The sequence below is a fragment of the Crinia signifera genome, unplaced genomic scaffold (genome assembly GCF_055691185.1).
Source record: "Crinia signifera unplaced genomic scaffold, ASM5569118v1 HAP2_SCAFFOLD_263, whole genome shotgun sequence".
In the NCBI taxonomy this organism is placed as follows: Eukaryota; Metazoa; Chordata; class Amphibia; order Anura; family Myobatrachidae; genus Crinia; species Crinia signifera.
Genome location: NW_028142156.1, coordinates 69,965 through 91,893, shown reverse-complemented (window position 1 = coordinate 91,893; position 21,929 = coordinate 69,965). Strand labels below are relative to the sequence as shown.

Below are 21,929 nucleotides of genomic sequence, written 5' to 3'. Positions count from 1 at the left end.
CGACGGCGTAAAATATATACTAACCGTCATCGATATATTCAGTAAGAGGGCCTGGGCTGAAAGTCTGACTGCTAAGAGCGCGACGACTGTCGCTAAGGCTTTTGAAAAATTATTCCAACAGGGGGACGTACCGCGGAAACTACAAACCGATAATGGTAAAGAGTTTCTAAACAAAGTCCTAAAAAAGTTGTTAGAAAAATACGGTATACAACATTTCACAACCAATAATGATGTGAAAGCAGCCGTTATAGAACGCTTCAATAGGACTTTAAAAACACGAATGTGGCGATATTTCACGGCGAATAATACATACCGATATATAGACGTTTTACAAGCGTTCATTACCAGTTATAATAACACATACCATAGAACGATTAAGCGGGCGCCGAATGAGGTGGATGGCTCTAATGCGCTGGATGTCTTCAAGACGATATATGGCGATTACTTTAGAAGTAAGAAAACAAAGGCTTGTTTAGCGGTCGGGGACCACGTTCGTATCTCAAAATATAAGGATATATTTCAGAAAGGTTACGAACAGAGTTTTTCTGAGGAAATATTTGTAATACGCGGCGTGAACACTAAAGGACTTAAGCCGCTTTACACGTTGGAGGATCTCTACGGGGAGGCTATAACGGGGAGTTTTTACCCCGAAGAACTTCAAAGTATACCGAAAAACTATAATAGGGTTTACAAAGTGGAGAAGATTTTAAAAAATAAGACGGTTAGAGGGAGGAAACACGTATTAGTCAAGTGGCGTGGATACCCCACAAAATTTAACAGTTGGGTCGCTGCATCGGAGATAAAAGATATATAAACAAAGAGGAAGATGGATGACAAACCCTTCTACATAACATTGCCGAGTAACGCCTCAGCCGATACATTTCCACAAAATAAGATTTCTGACTATACCACAAAGTTAGCAAGGCCTATAGACTTAAGTGGAGATTGGGAAGTAGCTCTTACAGAAATACAATACCCACACACCTGGAATACAATCGATGTGCGTGATTGTGTGTTGAAAATAACAAAGTGGGATGGGACGAGCGGTACAGCAACGAGGGTTTGCGTTAAACCGGGGTTTTATGAAACCATCGGGGCGTTACTGTTTTCTTTCAACGCTGAAATTGACCGACATAAACTGGATGGTTTAAAACTATTGTACGACCCGCTTGAACGAGAGATAATCATCGACAACAAGGCGATGTACAACATCACAGCCGGTCCTAAATTGTCGAGAATACTGGGGTTATACCCGAAAACTAAGTTTTTAAAACCGTGCGCCGACATCAACGGCGGGCAATATACGCTCTTCGTGTACACAGATATTATCGAACATCAGAGGGTCGGTGATAGTTATGTTCCGTTGTTGCGCACCGTTGAAATAAAGGGCCGTAACAACGAGATGATCACTATACGGTATGAGAAGCCCGATTATGTTCCGTTGTGCAAGACGCATTTTGACACTATAGCCATAGAGATAAAGAATGATCAGAACGAAAACATGTCATTCAAGTTTGGGAAAGCGAACGTGAAACTACATTTCAGACGACGCAAATCCGAATTTTATTAAAGACAATGGTGGCCGTTAAAAATTATGGTGACCCGGGGCTCTACGCGCAATATTATAAAACACAGGCCGGTAATGGATTACCCGGTTTTCACGGCAGCGCGTATATGTACGGGTGCGGTTTAGGTGGAATTTTTCGAAGCCTGTTCAGAAAAGCGGTACCGCTTTTCCGAAGAGGGCTGGCGATAGCAAAGCCCCACGTGAAGAATGCAGCACGCAACATCGCGAAAGACGTCATCGGACAAGCCACAGCGGCGGTTGTGAGCAAAATACACGACGCAAATCAAGCGAAGCAAGATGGATCAGGTTTAATCTATGCCAGGAAAGGGGCGGCTAAAAATAAACGGAAGCGGGCAATACGACTTCCGACATGGTGCAGACCCCTTTTAAACAAAAAACGGAGCAGACGCGGCTTAATTAAAAAAAGGAAACCGAAGCGAAGGGTCGGTGATATTTTTTAAGCATGTCTTTCATACACAATGAATCCATGGAATGCGCAAAATCTGAACTTGACCTTTTTGACGTACCACCGACGCAGACCAGCGTAGAGAAAAGCCTCTACGTCGAAGTTCAACCTTTGGCGGCATTATCCGAGACCGCGCCGCTTGAATTCTACATAGCGGCCAGCGGGGAACACTACTACGATCTGAACAACACGTTGCTGTACGTGACCTGCAAGATCGTACGGCCTGATAACACTGCTATACCTCAAGACGCCAAGGTCGCTCTTATTAATTACCCCATAGCAACTTTATTTAGCCAGGTTGATGTCACTTTGGGCGATAGGCTCATATCGCAGTCCAATAATCTTTACGCTTATAGGGCCTACATAGAGACCATACTGAATTATAGCTCAGATGCGTTATCCACAAAACACACAACTGGATTATTCTACAAAGATGTGGCTGGAGAACACAACACAAGAACCCTGGATGGCGTAAACACAGGGTTTATAAAAAGGGCAAGAACAACGGCACAAAGTCGAACGGTTGAATTATTGGGGCCGCTACACTGTGACCTTTTTCATCAACATAAACTAATATTGAACGCCGTGGACTTGAAGATAAAACTCATCAGAAACAAAGATGCTTTCTGCTTAATGTCTGCTGAAGCGGAGCCCTTTAAAATTCAGATTGTTGCAGCGTCCCTGTTTGTGAAAAGGGTTCAGGTCTCACCCGCAGTCCGGATTGGACACGCCCAGGCCTTACTGACCACCAACGCCAAATATGCGATCGATAGAGTGGGCATGAAGATCTATAGCATACCGACGGGGAGTCGCGTATTTAATTTAGAAAATCTGTTTTTAGGACAGGTGCCAAAAACCGTTATAGCCGCTTTTGTAGATAATGAAGCGTTTTCAGGAGCCTATGACAAAAACCCTCTACGGTTTGAACATAAAAATGTAAACTTCGCATCCCTATACCTGGATGGAACACCGCATCCGGCCAAACCATTTCAACCAGACTTTGAACACGGTAACGCGGTTCGCGAGTATATGTCGCTCATTCAGATCACAAATAAGCAGAAATCAGATTCGGGTATACTAATTGACCGTGAAGAGTACCTCAACGGCTACACACTATTTGCTTTTGATCTGTCGCCTGAACAGGAATGCGCGGAGCATCTGTCTCTAATCAGAACCGGAAATCTACGAGCTGAATTCCGGTTTGCAGGAGCACTAGACCGGACAGTCAACATAATAATATACGCATTATTTGATAATATCATCGAGATCAACCAGCGGCGCGATGTGTTGTATGATTATCTATAAATGAAATAAATAATTTTTATATTTATCGTATATTTACCAATATTCATCACCCCATCAGCGATATGAACACATTACAGATAAATTGTATACTGTACGCTAATCCGGTGACGCGCCTGTTTTTTAAAGGGACCTACCCGTGTGATATGCTTCCGAACGGTAAACTATCGCAATACCCCTGCGCGTTTGTAATCAACACACACACCAGCGCCCAACCGGGGGAGCATTGGTTGGCCGTTTATTTTAACAACCAGCGCGAGTGTTACTTTTTGGACTCTTACGGTTTAGAACCTGACAATCCCCTATTCCCAAAGGCCATAATAAATTTTTTAAACTCAAATTCAAAAAGAATTTACCACCAAAATAAGCAGTTGCAAGGTTTTAACAGTACCGTTTGTGGGCAATATTGTATATACTTTATATTTTTCATGTGTAAAAATTACAAATATACAGATGTGTTGGGCCGTTTTAGTTTTGATACAAAACGTAATGATCGCTATGTATCAAACTTTGTAAGACGTCTCCCTAGAAGTCATTGTTTGAGTCGATATACGGGTAACTGTATACAGTCCTGTGTCACCAGTAACCAACATGTGTTTGATAAAAATAATGTGTAATACAAAATTGTTTGTGTAACTTGTAACTAATGTTGTGATTGAAATGCTGCATGTACATTGCTTATGGTTACTTTCTATTAAAAAATCTTGCTTATTGAACTTTATATCGTGTGATTGCATATTTTTGCAGACAAACTGGTTAGAATCAAAGAACAAAACAACATTTTATAAATCATAACCATATTTTATTGGTACAGACAATATGTATTTACAGCAAAATAATCACGAATAACACGATAAACTTTACAGTTAAAACAATACACTAAATACATGATACATTACAAATTAAACGTCATCGTACAAATTAAACGCACAAAAATACATCGTATAAAAACATTATAAATTAGTTATATGTTAAAGGTTCAACCACTGCGAATCCTGAAACAGATTTACGGATCTTTTCCTCGGTAGTAAGTATCCGTGGGGCGTTGTTAACCCGGGGGAATTTAAAACATTTATACGACTTTTTTTAATGTTGTGTATTGGGGAGGCTATATTTACATTGCCAATTTCATCATCGTAGATTTCAGCTTTTAAGCGATCTAACTGTAATCTGTTTGATGCATTACCAACTACAGTGGACGGGATATTCAACTCAGCCATAGCGCGCATAAATTCAATCCATCCGTTAGGCATTTTATGACTCGTCACGCTGTGATTTTGCGTGATACCCCTTATCAAGTCTAACACATTGGATCCTGGCACTGTGACGCCTTTATACATAAACACACCCTTGCGGTCCCAATTCGCAATGTCTTTAGAGCGAACCATTTTACTCATTAGTATTTCACAGTTCTTTTTATACCGCGCATTAACACTGTTCAAGACATCGTGGTAAACAGCGTCGGTAGCGTCGTCTTGTGTAGGGTTAGTTGTATCCTCAACAGCATTTGCACCGGGTGATAAAAGCGTTAAAGTTGACATTTCTCTATCAGTTTGTTTACTCAACACCAGGTATCTCTGTAACACAGCTGTGTAGCGTTTTGCCTTTTCATACTCTGATAAAGCATTATTATGTAGTATACTTATGATCTCAGCATCTAGGCCTTGCGTGGCTGTTTTGCGTATATCATCGTTGTTTGGTTTGTTGTTTAAACGGTCTATCTGTTGCTGGGGGACCAGATACATTTTCTCAGCGTATTCCATCACCGATTAGACAGTAGTCCGGTAATTAATGGAATGGCAAATCCTAGCAACGATCCGATAAACCCACCCGACTGTTTCACCAACCTCTTCTTTTTCCCAATGGCGCATTTCTTATTACAAAGCGATTTTATAAGGGACCTCTTCTTTTTAAGGTAGTTCAACTGGCGCTGTGACAGGGGTATTTTACCTTTAAGCGTATTGAGAGCAATCTCACATATGGCTGTCACCAAATCGTTTGAAGCGTTGGATAATATAGCGTTTCTTTGGGCCGGTTTGGCTTTAATGAGGGTTTTTAAAAGGCCCCAATTACGCCTTATCCTGGTCGACATGTTCACAGCTGTTAGAAGCGGTAATGAATGACTATAGGATGCGCGGTTATAGCTATTTAGAACCCCGCTTCTTAACAACATAAGCTACTGGTGTGTCGGGGGGAAATAAACCGCTTCGTAAACGATAATCATCAAGGGCATTGTTTCTTAAATCAACCAGTAAATAACCGTATGGAGGCTCCGTAGCGGACTCATAGGCTTCAAGAAAAAAACGATATTTTGATGGGTACATTTGTCTAGCCAGAATGCTAACCTGCATTTTATCCCTGGGGTTTTTAAACAGGACCATATATTTTGTGTTTAAATGTATAGTCCTGCTCTTTCTACCTTGACAAAATATGTTTTGCACAAGGTACATGACACTGAGATTACGATGGTGCACATACTTTGTGAACGCTTTCTCAACCTCAGAATTATTACTCGCTGCATCCATCAAGTCATCTATCACCGTTAAATTAATCTTATCAGGGGGAAAAAGCTGGTCGTCGCTAAATGACTCGGGCAAACCCTCTATAAAACGCATACCAGGGTGAGCACTCAGAAGTTGGTCATATATCGGTTGCCAACAGGTGTAAAACCAAACAATATTATCAGGTACATGCGTCATATGTGTGGATGCGTGTTGTATTAGTGTTTTCACAAAATAACTTTTCCCCGAATTGGAGGGTCCGGCTAAAATACAGGAGAAGGGGTGTTGAAAACGGATATCCATCTTAATAACCAAATGGTAGGGTTGTAAAATTATCCGTGAGGTTACGTTTAGTGTAAACGCACTTTTGCGTTTTCTGCAGCATACGGGTTTCAATCTGCCAGTACTTTTTCACACGTACTATACCGGGCTGCCTGGTCACAATTTTTTTCTGATCCTCGCCTTTGGGGTTTAAAGGATAATCTAAGACCAGTTCTTTCAGACTGTCAAAGTTAACGTGCTGCTCATTACAAACATTCAACGTTATACCTTTGACCTTGAGGCTCGTCTTGCCGTTGCTTAGTCTATAGCCGTATGACTTGGGGCCGGCTGAAACAAACTCTGTTATATGCGTACCAGATGGTAGTTCGCTGGTCAACTCCCCTAGATAATCGCCTAATGGCGGATTCCAGTCACCGGGCCTGCTGACAAAAATTACAGAATCTGTATCGTGATACAGACATCTATCTTGTAATCTATCCAATAGGTTGTACAACTCGACGCGGGCGTGCGCTGTGGTAAATGCTGCTATAAATATATTTGTTGTTGAAGACCTGGTATAATGGTCTTTGGCGTATTTCCAGTTGACCATAACAGTTTCTGAGTCTATGAAGTCTAAAGCAGACACCTCATAGTGTGGTTGAAAGGCATATTCAAAAAGCTTATCAGGATCTGTCACTAGACAAGTATTGGGCATGTTGCTACGTTGACCAAATTTACCCCATAATGAGTTTAAAAACAATTTAGAAATTTGTCTTTTGGCGGGGTTGACATTTATGTGTTCGTGTCTTAAAGCTATGCCCTCATTTTTTTGATACGCGTCTATGTACTCTTGTTGTTTCACAGAGTCTGTACACCAATTGGGGTAACCAGAAGCCTCCTGTTTATCTCTGAGGTGTGTTTTAATGTAACCTGAAAACAGATCATCAGATCTCTCATCAAAATGCCACACCTCATAGATTTTACACACTTTGTACCCCTTTTCTATAGCAAGATTTATCTCCACTGTGCACCATGTACCGGTTAGGGCGCGGTTTTCTGAGTCATGAACACACGGCTCACACTGTCCAGATTCGGCGCATGTGCGGCACAGCGGAAACATTAACTTACCATTCATTTTAACCGGTAAAACTGGAAAGAAAAGGCCTCGCGGAGGATTAATTTTTAATTTAACAAAACCGAAATACTTTGTGACATCATCAAAGTCCTTATAAATGATGCGTGGGTGACGTATAGGATATGTTTTGGTCTTGTTGACAAATGGGTATAGGCTAGTAAAGTCAAAATAGTGTATTTTTTCATCGCACTCTGTCTTGTGATAAAGTTTTATGGCGTTAGTGCGGCCGCCATAAAGACCATCACGAGGATCCAAGGGTTCAGGGATTTCCAAACCTTTCAGAAAAACCTGAAGCTCCTCATCAGTCTCCCTCATTTTCTTCCACTCACAACCCCACATCTCCCTTATCTGAAATCCACACCGTTTAAGGTATTGTATCCTTAACTGTGTCTTGTGCCGCAGTTGACCGTAGGTTGTTTTAGTCAGATTGTTTTCATCATCGGTTTTGTAACAGTTGTCACAACCGTGATAAAAACACCCCTGGAATTCAAAAGCTGTTGGCACGCCGTTAATCACGGCGTAACCATCCAGACTGTATCTACCGACTTTCTTCTCACCACCTTGTAAAGCGTGTCTTATACTCACACCTTCTTTGTGTTCTATGTACATTAACCACTGTATGGCTGGTGTTGAGTAACGCTTCTGGGTCTTGTGATAGTTATCACCCGGTACAAGAGCCAATGTGTTTGCCTGTAAATATTTACAACGATACATAGCCATACAAACCGACGCTAAAGTCGTCAGTTGGAATGGATCAACGTGACGTTTAACGACTACATCTTTTTTCTCTGCCGCTATTACAAACTCCTGTTCTGTCATGGCTATAACGGCTGATCTGAAAGCTGCGCACCCTTTTTGCAATATTCTGACATCCTCTTTACAATATCGTATTAATTCTTTTTGAAAATTAAACGCCTTGTGTTTGTTTTTTTCGTACCACTCTGTAACATCAGCGGCCTCCTCAGGCATCATGTGTTGTAGGCCAAAATATTCTATTGAGGGCATGACCCCTATGTAATTTTGGTTATCGGCTGTGTTAAAAAAATGCGGGAAATGACCTTTAACGCCATCAAATCCCATGGCCTTTGGAAATCTGCTCAATTTCATGGGGAGAAAATTGAGAGAGTCTATAAACCTGATCTTCAGATCTTTTATTGTGATACACATTATGTTTCCGCCATTAGAGATGAGGGATACTGTATACCGCTCTTTGATGATCTTGTTCAATACAAAATACGAATCATACCGCCCAGCGTTATGGGCTATGAATGTGTAATGCGCAAATTTTGGTTTCATGAACGTCTTTACAAAATCATCGATACAACCTTTGCCCTTAAACTCCCAGGATTTCTCACCCATTAATGTGAGAGCGTAACAGTAGTTTGGTATATGTATACCTGTCTCCTGCATGCATTCGAAATCAAAAAAGATGTATTTGGTGGTGGGTTCTTCCGCTTTGATGGGCTGTATGTAACACAAATGATCCGCAAACCCATCAACATATGCCTTGCAAGTAGAGCACTTTAGCCCCTGACACTCATGAGACCTGCGACGGTAGAGACAACACCTGTCGCAATAAACATGTTCAAGACAGGATATTTTGCGATCTAAAGCTAAGGATTTGTGCTCCTCTAAACATTCACGCGATCTGCAAAACACCCTACAAACCGAACATCTTAATGCGGAAGCCCCATCATCAGCGCACGCTTGTCTGTGACAAGCCTTACAAAAGAAAAGACAATCGTGGCTATTTTTGCGCTCATAAGATCGATTACATAAGGAACAGAAAAATCTCGATCCGAGAAATGCGCAGATATTAATCAGTCCATAATAGTGTGAATCGTGATATAATACATACAGGGTATCACCGTAGCGCGTATCTGAAGAATAGTAATGCCAAGAACGATTATTATGATATAATATTGTAATTTTTGTTTTTAAGTGTTTTTCAAAAACAACAACGTCGGTAAAGCTGACTGCTTTATCGATCGGTAGGTTCAAATCCTTATGAATTTGAAGCGCCCGATCGTGTATTTCAGCGTCTGTGGCATTACCTTTATCCAGAAGTTTGCAGATCGATGCCGCAAAGCACAAATAATTGTGCGTATTGTTGAAATCGTACAGGTGTCTTCTGCGCCTTTCTATAATTAAGCTGTATGGAATGCGTCTAAGGCCGCGACCAGTTAGGGCCCCACCCGCTCTATTTCTAAAAACAGTGATCACAAACCTTAAACCCGTGCCTAATAAGAATTCAGCGTTACTTTGAAGAGTGTTTGTAATTTGATTCAAGAAACTGACAGCGTCTAATGATTCTTGCGGCTTTCGGTGTGAGTAGATGGCGTTGTGTAAACCACCCCCCTCCAATCTTAACTGTACACGATCATTAGGGTCAACACCAACCATGAATTCATCAATCATAACCTGTATAGCGTTGTGTACGGCTTCAACACCCTCTGCAAATGATGTAACTCTTTCCAAATTAACAAATTGAAAATGATTATGATACTCAATAGCTCTGAAATTAGGATGGTGTCGCTCATACCTGTTAACAGCTTCTAAGTACACATCTCGCCGACCTTCACCATTACCGGGTGGCGCACCCCCATCTATGTCATTATGCATGGGCGTTGCGGGGTGTTCAACATTGTCAGGTGACGCAGCGTCACCCGGTAATGGTTGGTCCGGTGATTTGTCAGCCTGTGCACCTGGGGTTGGGGTTGTGCATCGCCCCCTGTGTTGTTTACGCTTTCTCAGCCTGTATATGCATTTTAAAGCCTGTTTTATTTTTGAACGGCGAAATAAGTGTGAGATTTTGCACGGTACATTTGCTTTAATTCTTGGGACTTTTTTACACACATGTAAATTACGTTTCAATCCATAACCCACCATGCCTAGTCACGGATCCGTTTCAATTATCTCTGCAAAATGATACATGTTCGCTTTAATAAAATCCCTAGTCCTCACGGTCTCTGCTATATGGTTTGATGTTACATTCATGTACATTTCTACAAGTTCTTTAATGATCTCTGGCTTCTTTTTTGAACCATAAAGCTCATCTTTTATACGGTTCAACATGGTATTGACATTTCTACGCATGTACCCTATATGCTCACGCATCCTCCCCATGACCGCGTAGTATTGTATTTCCGCATCTTGTCCTAATTGTTCCACATTCTGACCCCCATCAACTATGTCTGTCGATACCACGGTCGGCGGGGCATCCACACCGCCCGATGCGGTTGCCTCGCCGACCGTGGTAAAAACACTGGGCAGTTTTGTGTAATCATCACCCATTACTTTATCAGGGATTCCGGCTACAGATGTTACAACCTCATCATCATTCTGTGGTGTATCTGAGACTGACTCTTCACTAGGGGTGATAAAAAATGTTTGACCATTTAAGTCCTCATCATTAGCGGATAATGTATCTGCAGGCGTGTTACTGACCACGCTTTGCGTTTCTGTAGTATGATGTTCCTGCGTGTCTGAAATTACGATGACATCATCATCCGTCAGCGGCGTGTATCTCTCTCTTGACAGTCGTAAAGTTTTACGAGTCTTCACAGTCTTTGTATTACCGGCAATGTCAATGTCGGATTCGGTAGGTGTTGCAGGTGTTGTAAATGCGTGCGGGTAATCCACATTACTCACGGTTGGCACTGTTTGTAATGCAATTCTTTTTCTCACGGGTCTACCTTCCGAATATTTCAATCTTCTTTTAAGGTCTGATAAATCGGCCTTGTTTTCTTGACCGACTCGACTTTTTGTAATTCTCCGCTTGCTTGGCTTGAAATCATCGCGCTCGGTGGCCATGATCTCGGCCCTTGATACATCTTCTTGAAGTTGTGGGTCGATCACCGTTTTAGCTGATTCACCCCCATCCATTTCAGCATTGAGTGGTTGAGCAACCCCGGCCGCTGCTATCATTTTTGCGAATCGTCGCGGATCCGCTGTAAATAAAAAATAACAACGTTTTAGTTACACATTCGCGGACACTAAGACAACCGCTTTATAACACCTTCAGACCCACCTCCCAAAACACCCACCCCATCCATGTCGGTTTGCATCTACACAGTCTGTTTAACACCTGTGGTTTCCATTTGTAAAGAACAATGATGAACGCGGTCCTATATAAGAAACTAAATAAATAAACATTACATCACACACCTGAATATTTGCCAGATCTTTCCATCGGCGTGGTTCCTACTGTAATAAAAATCACATCGTTTTAGTTACACATACGCGGCCACAAAGACAGTCGCTTTATAACAACTTCAGACCTCCCAACCCCCACCTTCCTTGTCGGTTTTCATCTACACAGTCTGTTTAATACCTGTGGTTTCCATTTGTAAAGAACAGTGGTAAATGTTGTGCTATATAAGAAACCAAATAAATAAACATACACGGGTATTTGTCAAAGGTTTGCGCCGGCATGGTTCCTTTAAACAATGACCAGAAAGCTTGATCGCTGATCTGTGTTCTTTTTGCTTCTTTAGCCAATGTGTTGTTGGGTTGTTTGGCGTTTGATCCAACACTCGATGTCGGTTCTCTGTATCCGGATGGTCCCGCTTCACACGTATCGGCCCTAGGTACCGTAGGTTCATACCGGCTAGCTATGTCATCTGTAATACATATATTATCAATTAACGACACATTCGCCGACTTGAGAAAGAAAAAAAAAAAAAAAAAACGTCATTTAAGTCATGATAACAACAACTCCTGTGGACACTATTCATGATTTTGCGACGATATGTAACATTTAACACAAAAACACATTATAAAAACATCACCAGCCAATCGTCAAAATTCACCTTGTATAGCCGGGGTCTGGTATAGCTGTTTATAGTGTTTTGCCGATGGTAAATTCCAGAGATCATCCATTATGTGTTCTGCATCAGATTTCGACATAATCGGCGATACTAACAGAGAACAAATAACACATTAATATCACTGGCTGTATAAAAATGAATATAACAGGATATATATATATATATATATATGAGTGAGAACGTGAGAGTTCGCGCGAGATAGCGTGAGAGAGAGAGAGAGAGAGAGAGAGAGAGAGAGAGAGAGACATATTTTTGGAAATAATAATATATCACATTTTTTTTAACATACATCACATTTTTTTTTTTTTTGACGGCTTATGATCACCTACATTTTTGTGATTCGGACAAATCAGAGTATGCTGTGTATGGGTTTTCGAATGTCGTCAGATCCGGCCCGACTGTGAAATCCGAACCATATGATCCAACTTCAGATGCGTCATTTGTGACATCTGAAACTGATTTATGGGATTAACAATTTAATAAAAAATAATATATACATAAAAAATAAAATAAAAATTAACACAACAATTTTGTAGAACGAAAAATACAATCAACACGTGTAACATTAATACCAATAGGGCGCTTGATAATTAACACCAACAGAGTAACATTTATAACCACCAACAACAATGTGTCTTTGATCTGTAAACTTACACGTATTTGTCTGCTCATTTGACGGCTGTTGAAAGCTGGGTAAATCTTGAAAGTCTCTGAGACTTATTTTATTTGCATTAATGGTTTTGTATTCCTTTCTCTGTAATAAATAATAATAATAAGTTGAAATAACAATACAATAAGCTATTGTTAAACTATTGTAAATATCATATACACACCTGCATGTTGGCGTTTTGTTGATAGCTTAAGTTCAAAGGTGTTTTCTGCAACAACCACTAGATGACACTGTTGATAATAAAAGATAACACGATAAGTTTCCATAACGAAATTTGCGTGCACAAAATCACATAAAACTATTAACGCTCTCACAAAGACCTGATCTATGAATACCTCCTGACATTGTATTCTATAGTTCAGCCAATAAAAATTAATTACAGGTGATCCGACAAAGCTACTGCCGCACCCCATCATATCCATGCGTGGTCAGCAGACCGCACATCACAAGCCGCCAGTATTCCAGCATGCACACACACAATACATCACAATACAATGAATGCCGCAGCAAACTATATTTTAAGGTTGTTTAAAAGCGTACTAAACACTCCCACCATGACGCTAAATAATACATTTTAAATCGCTATATACAACACACTAATCACAGAACTACACATACAAATGGCCGGTTATCAACTACAAACACCCGCATGCATTGCCATTGTATTAACAACTCCTAATAACAAAATTGAGGCCAGTCATGCCGGGTTTTGTAATTCCACAACATACTAAACCAGCGTAAGTCTCTATACAGCCTAGGCCACCCTTAATAACTAGCATACAGCACCAAACTATATTTTAAGATTGTTTAAAAGAGTACTAAACACTCCCACCATGTCGCTAAATAATACATTTTTAAATCGCTATATACAACACACTAATCACAGAACTACACATACAAATGGCCGGTTATCAACTACAAACACCCGCATGCATTGCCTTTGTATTAACAACTCCTAATAACAAAATTGAGGCCAGCCATGCCGGGGTTTGTAATTCCACAACATACTAAACCAGCGTAAGTCTCTATACAGCCTAGGCCCCCCTTAATAACTAGCATACAGCACCAAAGTATATTTTAAGATTGTTTAAAAGCGTACTAAACACTCCCACAATGCCGCTAAATAATACATTTTGCTATGTATATTATAAAATATTAAAACTATGCTATTTAGAAATATTGTGTATATATATATATATATATATATATATTTATTTATTTAGAAAATTAAATTAGACTTACCCCTGTTCTGGAACAAAACTTCAAGTCAAAACTTCAAGTTCTCTGTCTTGAATAGTGTGTGTGTGTGAAGACCTTCAACCTCAATGTGTGGCAGATGCCTGGTAGTTGTCTGGTCTCATGGAGAACATATTTATATGTTTCAGTCAGTTAACACATCTGTGTTGCATTTGTCTCATTTGAATATTCATGAGTTGTGTTCCAAAGTTAAAGACTGTCATAACAAATATATAGCATATTACCCGAAACACAGCTGTTTTCAGGATATATTGCTTGATAAAATAAAACCAAAAATGTGATGTATAAAATACTTATCCTTATTATTAAATAGATGACAGATATGTTTCAACATCAACAGACTACATAAGATCTATATATACATGTGTATGCTTTTTAATTTAAAATATATACGACGTTGACGGCACAGCTGTGATTGTATATTGAATATTAGTGACGTGGTTGTGGTAGACATTATTATTTTTTTTTTTTTTTTTTTATTTCTAAAATATATTTTTGATTTAAATTAATATAGCATATTAACAATATTTTATTCATCACATAATATAATGATACCATCACATTACACACACACATATATATATATATATATATATATACTGTATATAGCTATATATATATATATAAGTTAATTCTGTATATAGCTATATATATATATATATAAGTTAATTCTGTAGTCTCTAGCTCCGTCTGGAACTTGATTGCAACTGCAATACATTGCCACTAGATGCCACTCATGCTCTGTTGCAAAGATTTCATGGCCTTTCTTTGTTCTGTCTAACCTAATTAAACGGTTATCCGTGTGAAAATGTTTTTTTCAGAGGTATGTGCTTTCTAATGAATATAATTGTTACCAGCCCTGCTGTGCTGTCTACGCTAATTGCGTCATACGTAAATGTCAACGTCTTCAAAGACTATGGAATCCGGTGTTTAAAATCACTTTTGAAAATTACAATCATCCGTCATATCTGATGTCTTTCTAAAAGTAACACTATACTTCTCACGCTGTGTGTCTTTAAATTTAAATGCCTACAACATGTCAGGCCCCAGACTGAATGGCTCTGTATCTTTAAATGCATAACATATGTATACCCAGACCTCTTTGTTATGTACGCGGATATTTCATTTATTTTAAAAGCAAGAAGGACCTTAGATGCTTTATCGTGTTGGGATATAACTTTTTATTTTTATTTTATTTATTTTTGATACACGTTTGGTCAGCCACATCGTTGTAGCGCTTTTGGCTCGTTCTAAGGTAAGTGTTATTATAGTTGGTAATGAACTGCCTGTGTTATTCACTGTGAAAGATCTATGAGCTATACCAAATCACATTGCCCTTTTAAATTTATTTTTCAAAGCTTTATAATGTTTATCAAATCCGACTCCCCGGCTTTAATACGTTATAATAACTGGCTTTCAGCCGGCTGTTTTGATGATCGGCGTTGCGCGACATCCTACACAAATCAAATTTGATATAAAACAAGATCTACAGTTCTACGAATTATATATCTGTTGTATACCATATTTTTCTAACAACTTTTTTAGCATTATGTTTAGAAATTCTACCAGCTGATTAAGATAACATTAAGCGTACTTTATATATGTGTTATTTCACATAACCAATATCAGTGTATGAAGTTACAGTATCAAACCAATTATATTTTAATACGGGGGTTAATATTATTTATACCACTTTCATATCAAACGTGATACGAGCTTATCAAGTTTGATATCAAATTGGTATAAATGGGGGCGTGGACAAACTGTATAAAAGGGGCGTGGACCTGTCAAAACCAATTAGTTTGAAGAAAAAGTGTGCCTTATCTACTGACGCGGAATAACGGCTGCCTCCTATGGAATGACGGCCTTTTAATTCGCCATCCTGAAGCCAAAATAGCATTAAAATAGCACAGTGGAATGACAGTGGAATGACAGTGTTGTCTGCAGAAAAGGAATGCCAATTGACTATAATGGGAGAAAATGACTTATATATTAATATTTCTGAAATTATTGCACATATCAACTATATTTTTGGTATACTTCTTGCGAAGACCATTACACATATTTTACATGCAGAATGACGCGGAATGACGGCTGCCTCCTATGGAATGACGGCCTTTTAATTCTCCATCCTGAAGCCAAAATAGCATTAAAGCAGCTCCATTATGCGATATTTAGAACCCGATTTTACGGTGATCCCCATAGCGCACGCGCTCATCCTTTTCCAAATATGCCCGTCTACACCCCTACTCTCGTAAACATGTCACCTGACGCGGAATGACGGCTGCCTCCTATGGAATGACGGCCTTTTAATTTGCCATCCTGAAGCCAAAATAGCATTAAAATAGCACAGTGGAATGACAGTGGAATGACAGTGTTGTCTGCAGATAAGGAAAGCCAATTGACTATAATGCGAGAAAATGACTTTTATATTAATATTTCTGAAATTATTGCACATATCAACTATATTTTCGGTATACTTCTTGCTAAGACCATTACACATATGTTACATGCTGAATGACGCGGAATGACGGCTGCCTCCTATGGAATGACGGCCTTTTAATTCGCCATCCTGAAGCCAAAATAGCATTAAAGCAGCTCCATTATGCGATATTAAGACCCCGATGTTACGGTGATCCTCATAGCGCACGCGCTCATCCTTTTCCAAATATGCCCGCCTACACCCCTACTCTCGTAAACATGTAACCTGACGCGGAATGACGGCTGCCTCCTATGGAATGACGGCCTTTTAATTCGCCATCCTGAAGCCAAAATAGCATTAAAGCAGCTCCATTATGCGATATTAAGACCCCGATGTTACGGTGATCCCCATAGTACACGCGTTCATCCTTTTCCAAATATGCCCGCCTACACCCCTACTCTCGTAAACATGTCACCTGACGCGGAATGACGGCTGCCTCCTATGGAATGACAGCCTTTTAATTCGCCATCCTGAAGCCAAAATAGCATTAAAATAGCACAGTGGAATGACAGTGGAATGACAGTGTTGTCTGCAGATAAGGAATGCCAATTGACTATAATGGGAGAAAATGACTTATATATTAATATTTCTGAAATTATTGCACATATCAACTATATTTTTGGTATTCTTCTTGCTAAGACCATTACACATATTTTACATGCAGAATGACGCGGAATGACGGCTGCCTCCTATGGAATGACGGCCATTTAATTCTCCATCCTGAAGCCAAAATAGCATTAAAGCAGCTCCATTATGCGATATTAAGACCCCGATGTTACGGTGATCCCCATAGCGCACGCGCTCATCCTTTTCCAAATATGCCCGTCTACACCCCTACTCTCGTACACATGTCACCTGACGCGGAATGACGGCTTCATCCTATGGAATGACGGCCTTTTAATTCGCCATCCTGAAGCCAAAATAGCATTAAAGCAGCTATATTATGCGATATTAAGACCCCGATGTTACGGTGATCCCCATAGCGCACGCGCTCATCCTTTTCCAAATATGCCCGCCTACACCTCTAATCTCGTAAACATGTCACGTGACGCAGAATGACGGCTGCCTCCTATGGAATGACGGCCTTTTAATTCGCCATCCTGAAGCCAAAATAGCATTAAAGCAGCTCCAATATGCGATATTAAGACCCCGATGTTACGGTGATCCCCATAGCGCACGCGCTCATACTTTTCCAAATATGCCCGCCTACACCCCTACTCTCGTAAACATGTCACGTGACGCGGAATGACGGCTGCCTCCTATGGAATGACGGCCTTTTAATTCGACATCCTGAAGCCAAAATAGCATTAAAATAGCACAGTGGAATGACAGTGGAATGACAGTGTTGTCGGCAGATAAGGAATGCCAATTGACTATAATGGGAGAAAATTACTTTTATATTAATATTTCTGAAATTATTGCACATATCAACTATATTTTCGGTATACTTCTTGCTAAGACCATTACACATATGTTACATGCTGAATGACGCGAAATGACGGCTGCCTCCTATGGAATGACGGCCTTTTAATTCGCCATCCTGAAGCCAAAATAGCATTAAAGCAGCTCCATTATGCGATATTAAGACCCCGATGTTACGGTGATCCCCATAGCGCACGCGCTCATCCTTTTCCAAATATGCCCGCCTACACCCCTACTCTCGTAAACATGTCACGTGACGCGGAATGACGGCTGCCTCCTATGGAATGACGGCCTTTTAATTCGCCATCCTGAAGCCAAAATAGCATTAAAATAGCACAGTGGAATGACAGTGGAATGACGGTGTTGTCTGCAGATAAGGAATGCCAATTGACTATAATGGGAGAAAATGACTTTTATATTAATATTTCTGAAATTATTGCACATATCAACTATATTTTTGGTATACTTCTTGCTAAGACCATTACACATATTTTAAATGCAGAATATTGCGGAATGACGGCTGCCTCCTATGGAATGACGGCCTTTTAATTCGCCATCCTGAAGCCAAAATAGCATAAAAGCAGCTCCTTTATGCGATATTAAGACCCCGATGTTACGGTGATCCCAGTGGCGTAACTAAAACTTTTGCGCCCCCCCGCCGGGACAATTTCACCGCCCCCCCCCCCCCGGACAATTTTGCAGCTGCCCCCCCCCCCCCCCCGTTAAAAGACCCCCCCGGGAGCTGGCAGGGGGGTCCGTGCGGCGCGGAGGTACCTGTATTAAAGGAGAGCCTGGAGGTCCCTGCGCCGCCTAGTATGATGCTGCCGGGGTCCCTGCAGTGAAGTGGAAATAACGCGCTATCTCTAGCGGATAGCGCGTCATTTCCACTTCACTGCAGGGACCCCGGCAGCATCATACTCAGCGCCGCAGGCGCAGGGACCTCCAGGCTCTCCCTTAAACAGGTACCTCCGCGCCGCACAGACCCCCCTGCCAGCTCCCGCTGCACCCACATGCAGTGGGGAGCTGGCGGAGATCCACCAGCGCCCGCAGCCCCCCGGCGCCTCCCCGCCACCGCGGGGGCTGCGGCCTAATTGTTACGCCACTGGGTGATCCCCATAGTGCACGCACTCATCCTTTTCCAAATATGCCCGCCTACACCCCTACTCTCGTAAACATGTCACGTGACGCGGAATGACGGCTGCCTCCTATGGAATGACGGCCTTTTAATTCGCCATCCTAAAGCCAAAATAGCATTAAAGCAGCTCCAATATGCGATATTAAGACCCCGATGTTACGGTGATCCCCATAGCGCACGCGCTCATTCTTTTCCAAATATGCCCGCCTACACCCCGCCTTTCGTAAACATGTCACGTGACGCGGAATGACGGCTGCCTCCTATGGAATGACGGCCTTTTAATTCGCCATCCTGAAGCCAAAATAGCATTAAAATAGCACAGTGGAATGACAGTGGAATGACAGTGTTGTCTGCAGATAAGGAATGCCAATTGACTATAATGGGAGAAAATGACTTTTATATTAATATTTCTGAAATTATTGCACATATCAACTATATTTTTGGTATACTTCTTGCTAAGACCATTACACATATTTTACATGCAGAATATTGCGGAATGACGGCTGCCTCCTATGGAATAACGGCCTTTTAATTCGCCATCCTGAAGCCAAAATAGCATAAAAGCAGCTCCATTATGCGATATTAAGACCCCGATGTTACGGTGATCCCCATAGCGCACGCGCTCATCCTTTTCCAAATATGCCCGCCTACACCCCTACTCTCGTAAACATGTCACGTGACGCGGAATGACGGCTGCCTCCTATGGAATGACGGCCTTTTAATTCGCCATCCTAAAGCCAAAATAGCATTAAAGCAGCTCCAATATGCGATATTAAGACCCCGATGTTTTGGTGATCCCCATAGCGCACGCGCTCATCCTTTTCCAAATATGCCCGCCTACACCCCTACTCTCGTAAACATGTCACGTGACGCGGAATGACGGCTGCCTCCTATGGAATGACGGCCTTTTAATTCGCCATCCTGAAGCCAAAATAGCATTAAAATAGCACAGTGGAATGACAGTGGAATGACAGTGTTGTCTGCAGATAAGGAATGCCAATTGACTATAATGGGAGAAAATGACTTATATAATAATATTTCTGAAATTATTGCACATATCAACTATATTTTTGGTATACTTCTTGCTAAGACCATTACACATATTTTACATGCAGAATAACGCGGAATGACGGCTGCCTCCTATGGAATGACGGCCTTTTAATTCGCCATCCTGAAGCCAAAATAGCATAAAAGCAGCTCCATTATGCGATATTAAGACCCCGATGTTACGGTGATCCCCATAGCGCACGCGCTCATCCTTTTCCAAATATGCCCGCCTACACCCCTACTCTCGTAAACATGTCACGTGACGCGGAATGACGGCTGCCTCCTATGGAATGACGGCCTTTTAATTCGCCATCCTAAAGCCAAAATAGCATTAAAGCAGCTCCAATATGCGATATTAAGACCCCGATGTTTTGGTGATCCCCATAGCGCACGCGCTCATCCTTTTCCAAATATGCCCGCCTACACCCCTACTCTCGTAAACATGTCACGTGACGCGGAATGACGGCTGCCTCCTATGGAATGACGGCCTTTTAATTCGCCATCCTGAAGCCAAAATAGCATTAAAATAGCACAGTGGAATGACAGTGGAATGACAGTGTTGTCTGCAGATAAGGAATGCCAATTGACTATAATGGGAGAAAATGACTTATATAATAATATTTCTGAAATTATTGCACATATCAACTATATTTTTGGTATACTTCTTGCTAAGACCATTACACATATTTTACATGCAGAATAACGCGGAATGACGGCTGCCTCCTATGGAATGACGGCCTTTTAATTCGCCATCCTGAAGCCAAAATAGCATAAAAGCAGCTCCATTATGCGATATTAAGACCCCGATGTTACGGTGATCCCCATAGCGCACGCGCTCATCCTTTTCCAAATATGCCCGCCTACACCCCTACTCTCGTAAACATGTCACGTGACGCGGAATGACGGCTGCCTCCTATGGAATGACAGCCTTTTAATTCGCCATCCTGAAGCCAAAATAGCATTAAAGCAGCTCCAATATGCGATATTAAGACCCCGATGTTACGGTGATCCCCATAGCGCACGCGCTCATCCTTTTCCAAATATGCCCGCCTACACCCCTACTCTCGTAAACATGTCACGTGAAGCGGAATGACGGCTGCCTCCTATGGAATGACGGCCTTTTAATTCGCCATCCTGAAGCCAAAATAGCATTAAAATAGCACAGTGGAATGACAGTGGAATGACAGTGTTGTCTGCAGATAAGGAATGCCAATTGACTATAATGGGAGAAAATGACTTATATATTAATATTTCTGAAATTATTGCACATATCAACTATATTTTTGGTATACTTCTTGCTAAGACCATTACACATATTTTACATGCAGAATGACGCGGAATGACGGCTGCCTCCTATGGAATGACGGCCTTTCAATTCTCCATCCTGAAGCCAAAATAGCATTAAAGCAGCTCCATTATGCGATATTAAGACCCCGATGTTACGGTGATCCCCATAGCGCACGCGCTCATCCTTTTCCAAATATGCCCGTCTACACCCCTACTCTCGTAAACATGTCACCTGAAGCGGAATGACGGCTTCATCCTATGGAATGACGGCCTTTTAATTCGCCATCCTGAAGCCAAAATAGCATTAAAGCAGCTCCATTATGCGATATTAAGACCCCGATGTTACGGTGATCCCCATAGCGCACGCGCTCATCCTTTTCCAAATATGCCCGCCTACACCCCTAATCTCGTAACCATGTCACGTGACGCAGAATGACGGCTGCCTCCTATGGAATGACGGCCTTTTAATTCGCCATCCTGAAGCCAAAATAGCATTAAAGCAGCTCCAATATGCGATATTAAGACCCCAATGTTACGGTGATCCCCATAGCGCACGCGCTCATACTTT

General features: G+C 41.3%; 1 protein-coding gene across 2 annotated transcripts; it reads right to left on the bottom strand.

The window, feature by feature from the left end:
- Positions 1-10,126: 10,126 nt before the first annotated feature.
- Positions 10,127-14,492, bottom strand: LOC146054586 (uncharacterized). 2 transcript variants are annotated; one of them, XM_083168078.1, is made up of 8 exons: positions 13,974-14,492; positions 12,895-12,961; positions 12,716-12,815; positions 12,391-12,516; positions 12,044-12,151; positions 11,636-11,854; positions 11,400-11,438; positions 10,127-11,182 (listed from the first exon to the last, which is right to left on the bottom strand). In XM_083168078.1, exons 2-8 carry the CDS (start codon positions 12,898-12,900, stop codon positions 10,128-10,130), a joined length of 1,653 nt encoding a protein of 550 aa, XP_083024204.1. In that variant the 5' UTR covers positions 12,901-12,961; positions 13,974-14,492; the 3' UTR covers position 10,127. The 2 variants fall into 2 exon arrangements, with proteins under 2 accessions (XP_083024204.1, XP_083024203.1); XM_083168077.1 differs by lacking the exon at positions 13,974-14,492 and having other exon boundaries at positions 12,895-13,903.
- Positions 14,493-21,929: the final 7,437 nt, after the last annotated feature.

Bases quoted from the DNA above. Each gene is read 5' to 3' on its own strand.
- LOC146054586 (XM_083168078.1), bottom strand. The intron at 12,517-12,715 runs GTAAGTTTACAG...CCCATAAATCAG, and splicing joins AAATGAGCAGACAAATACGT to TTTCAGATGTCACAAATGAC. The intron at 11,855-12,043 runs GTGAATTTTGAC...TATGTATTACAG, and splicing joins CCAGACCCCGGCTATACAAG to ATGACATAGCTAGCCGGTAT.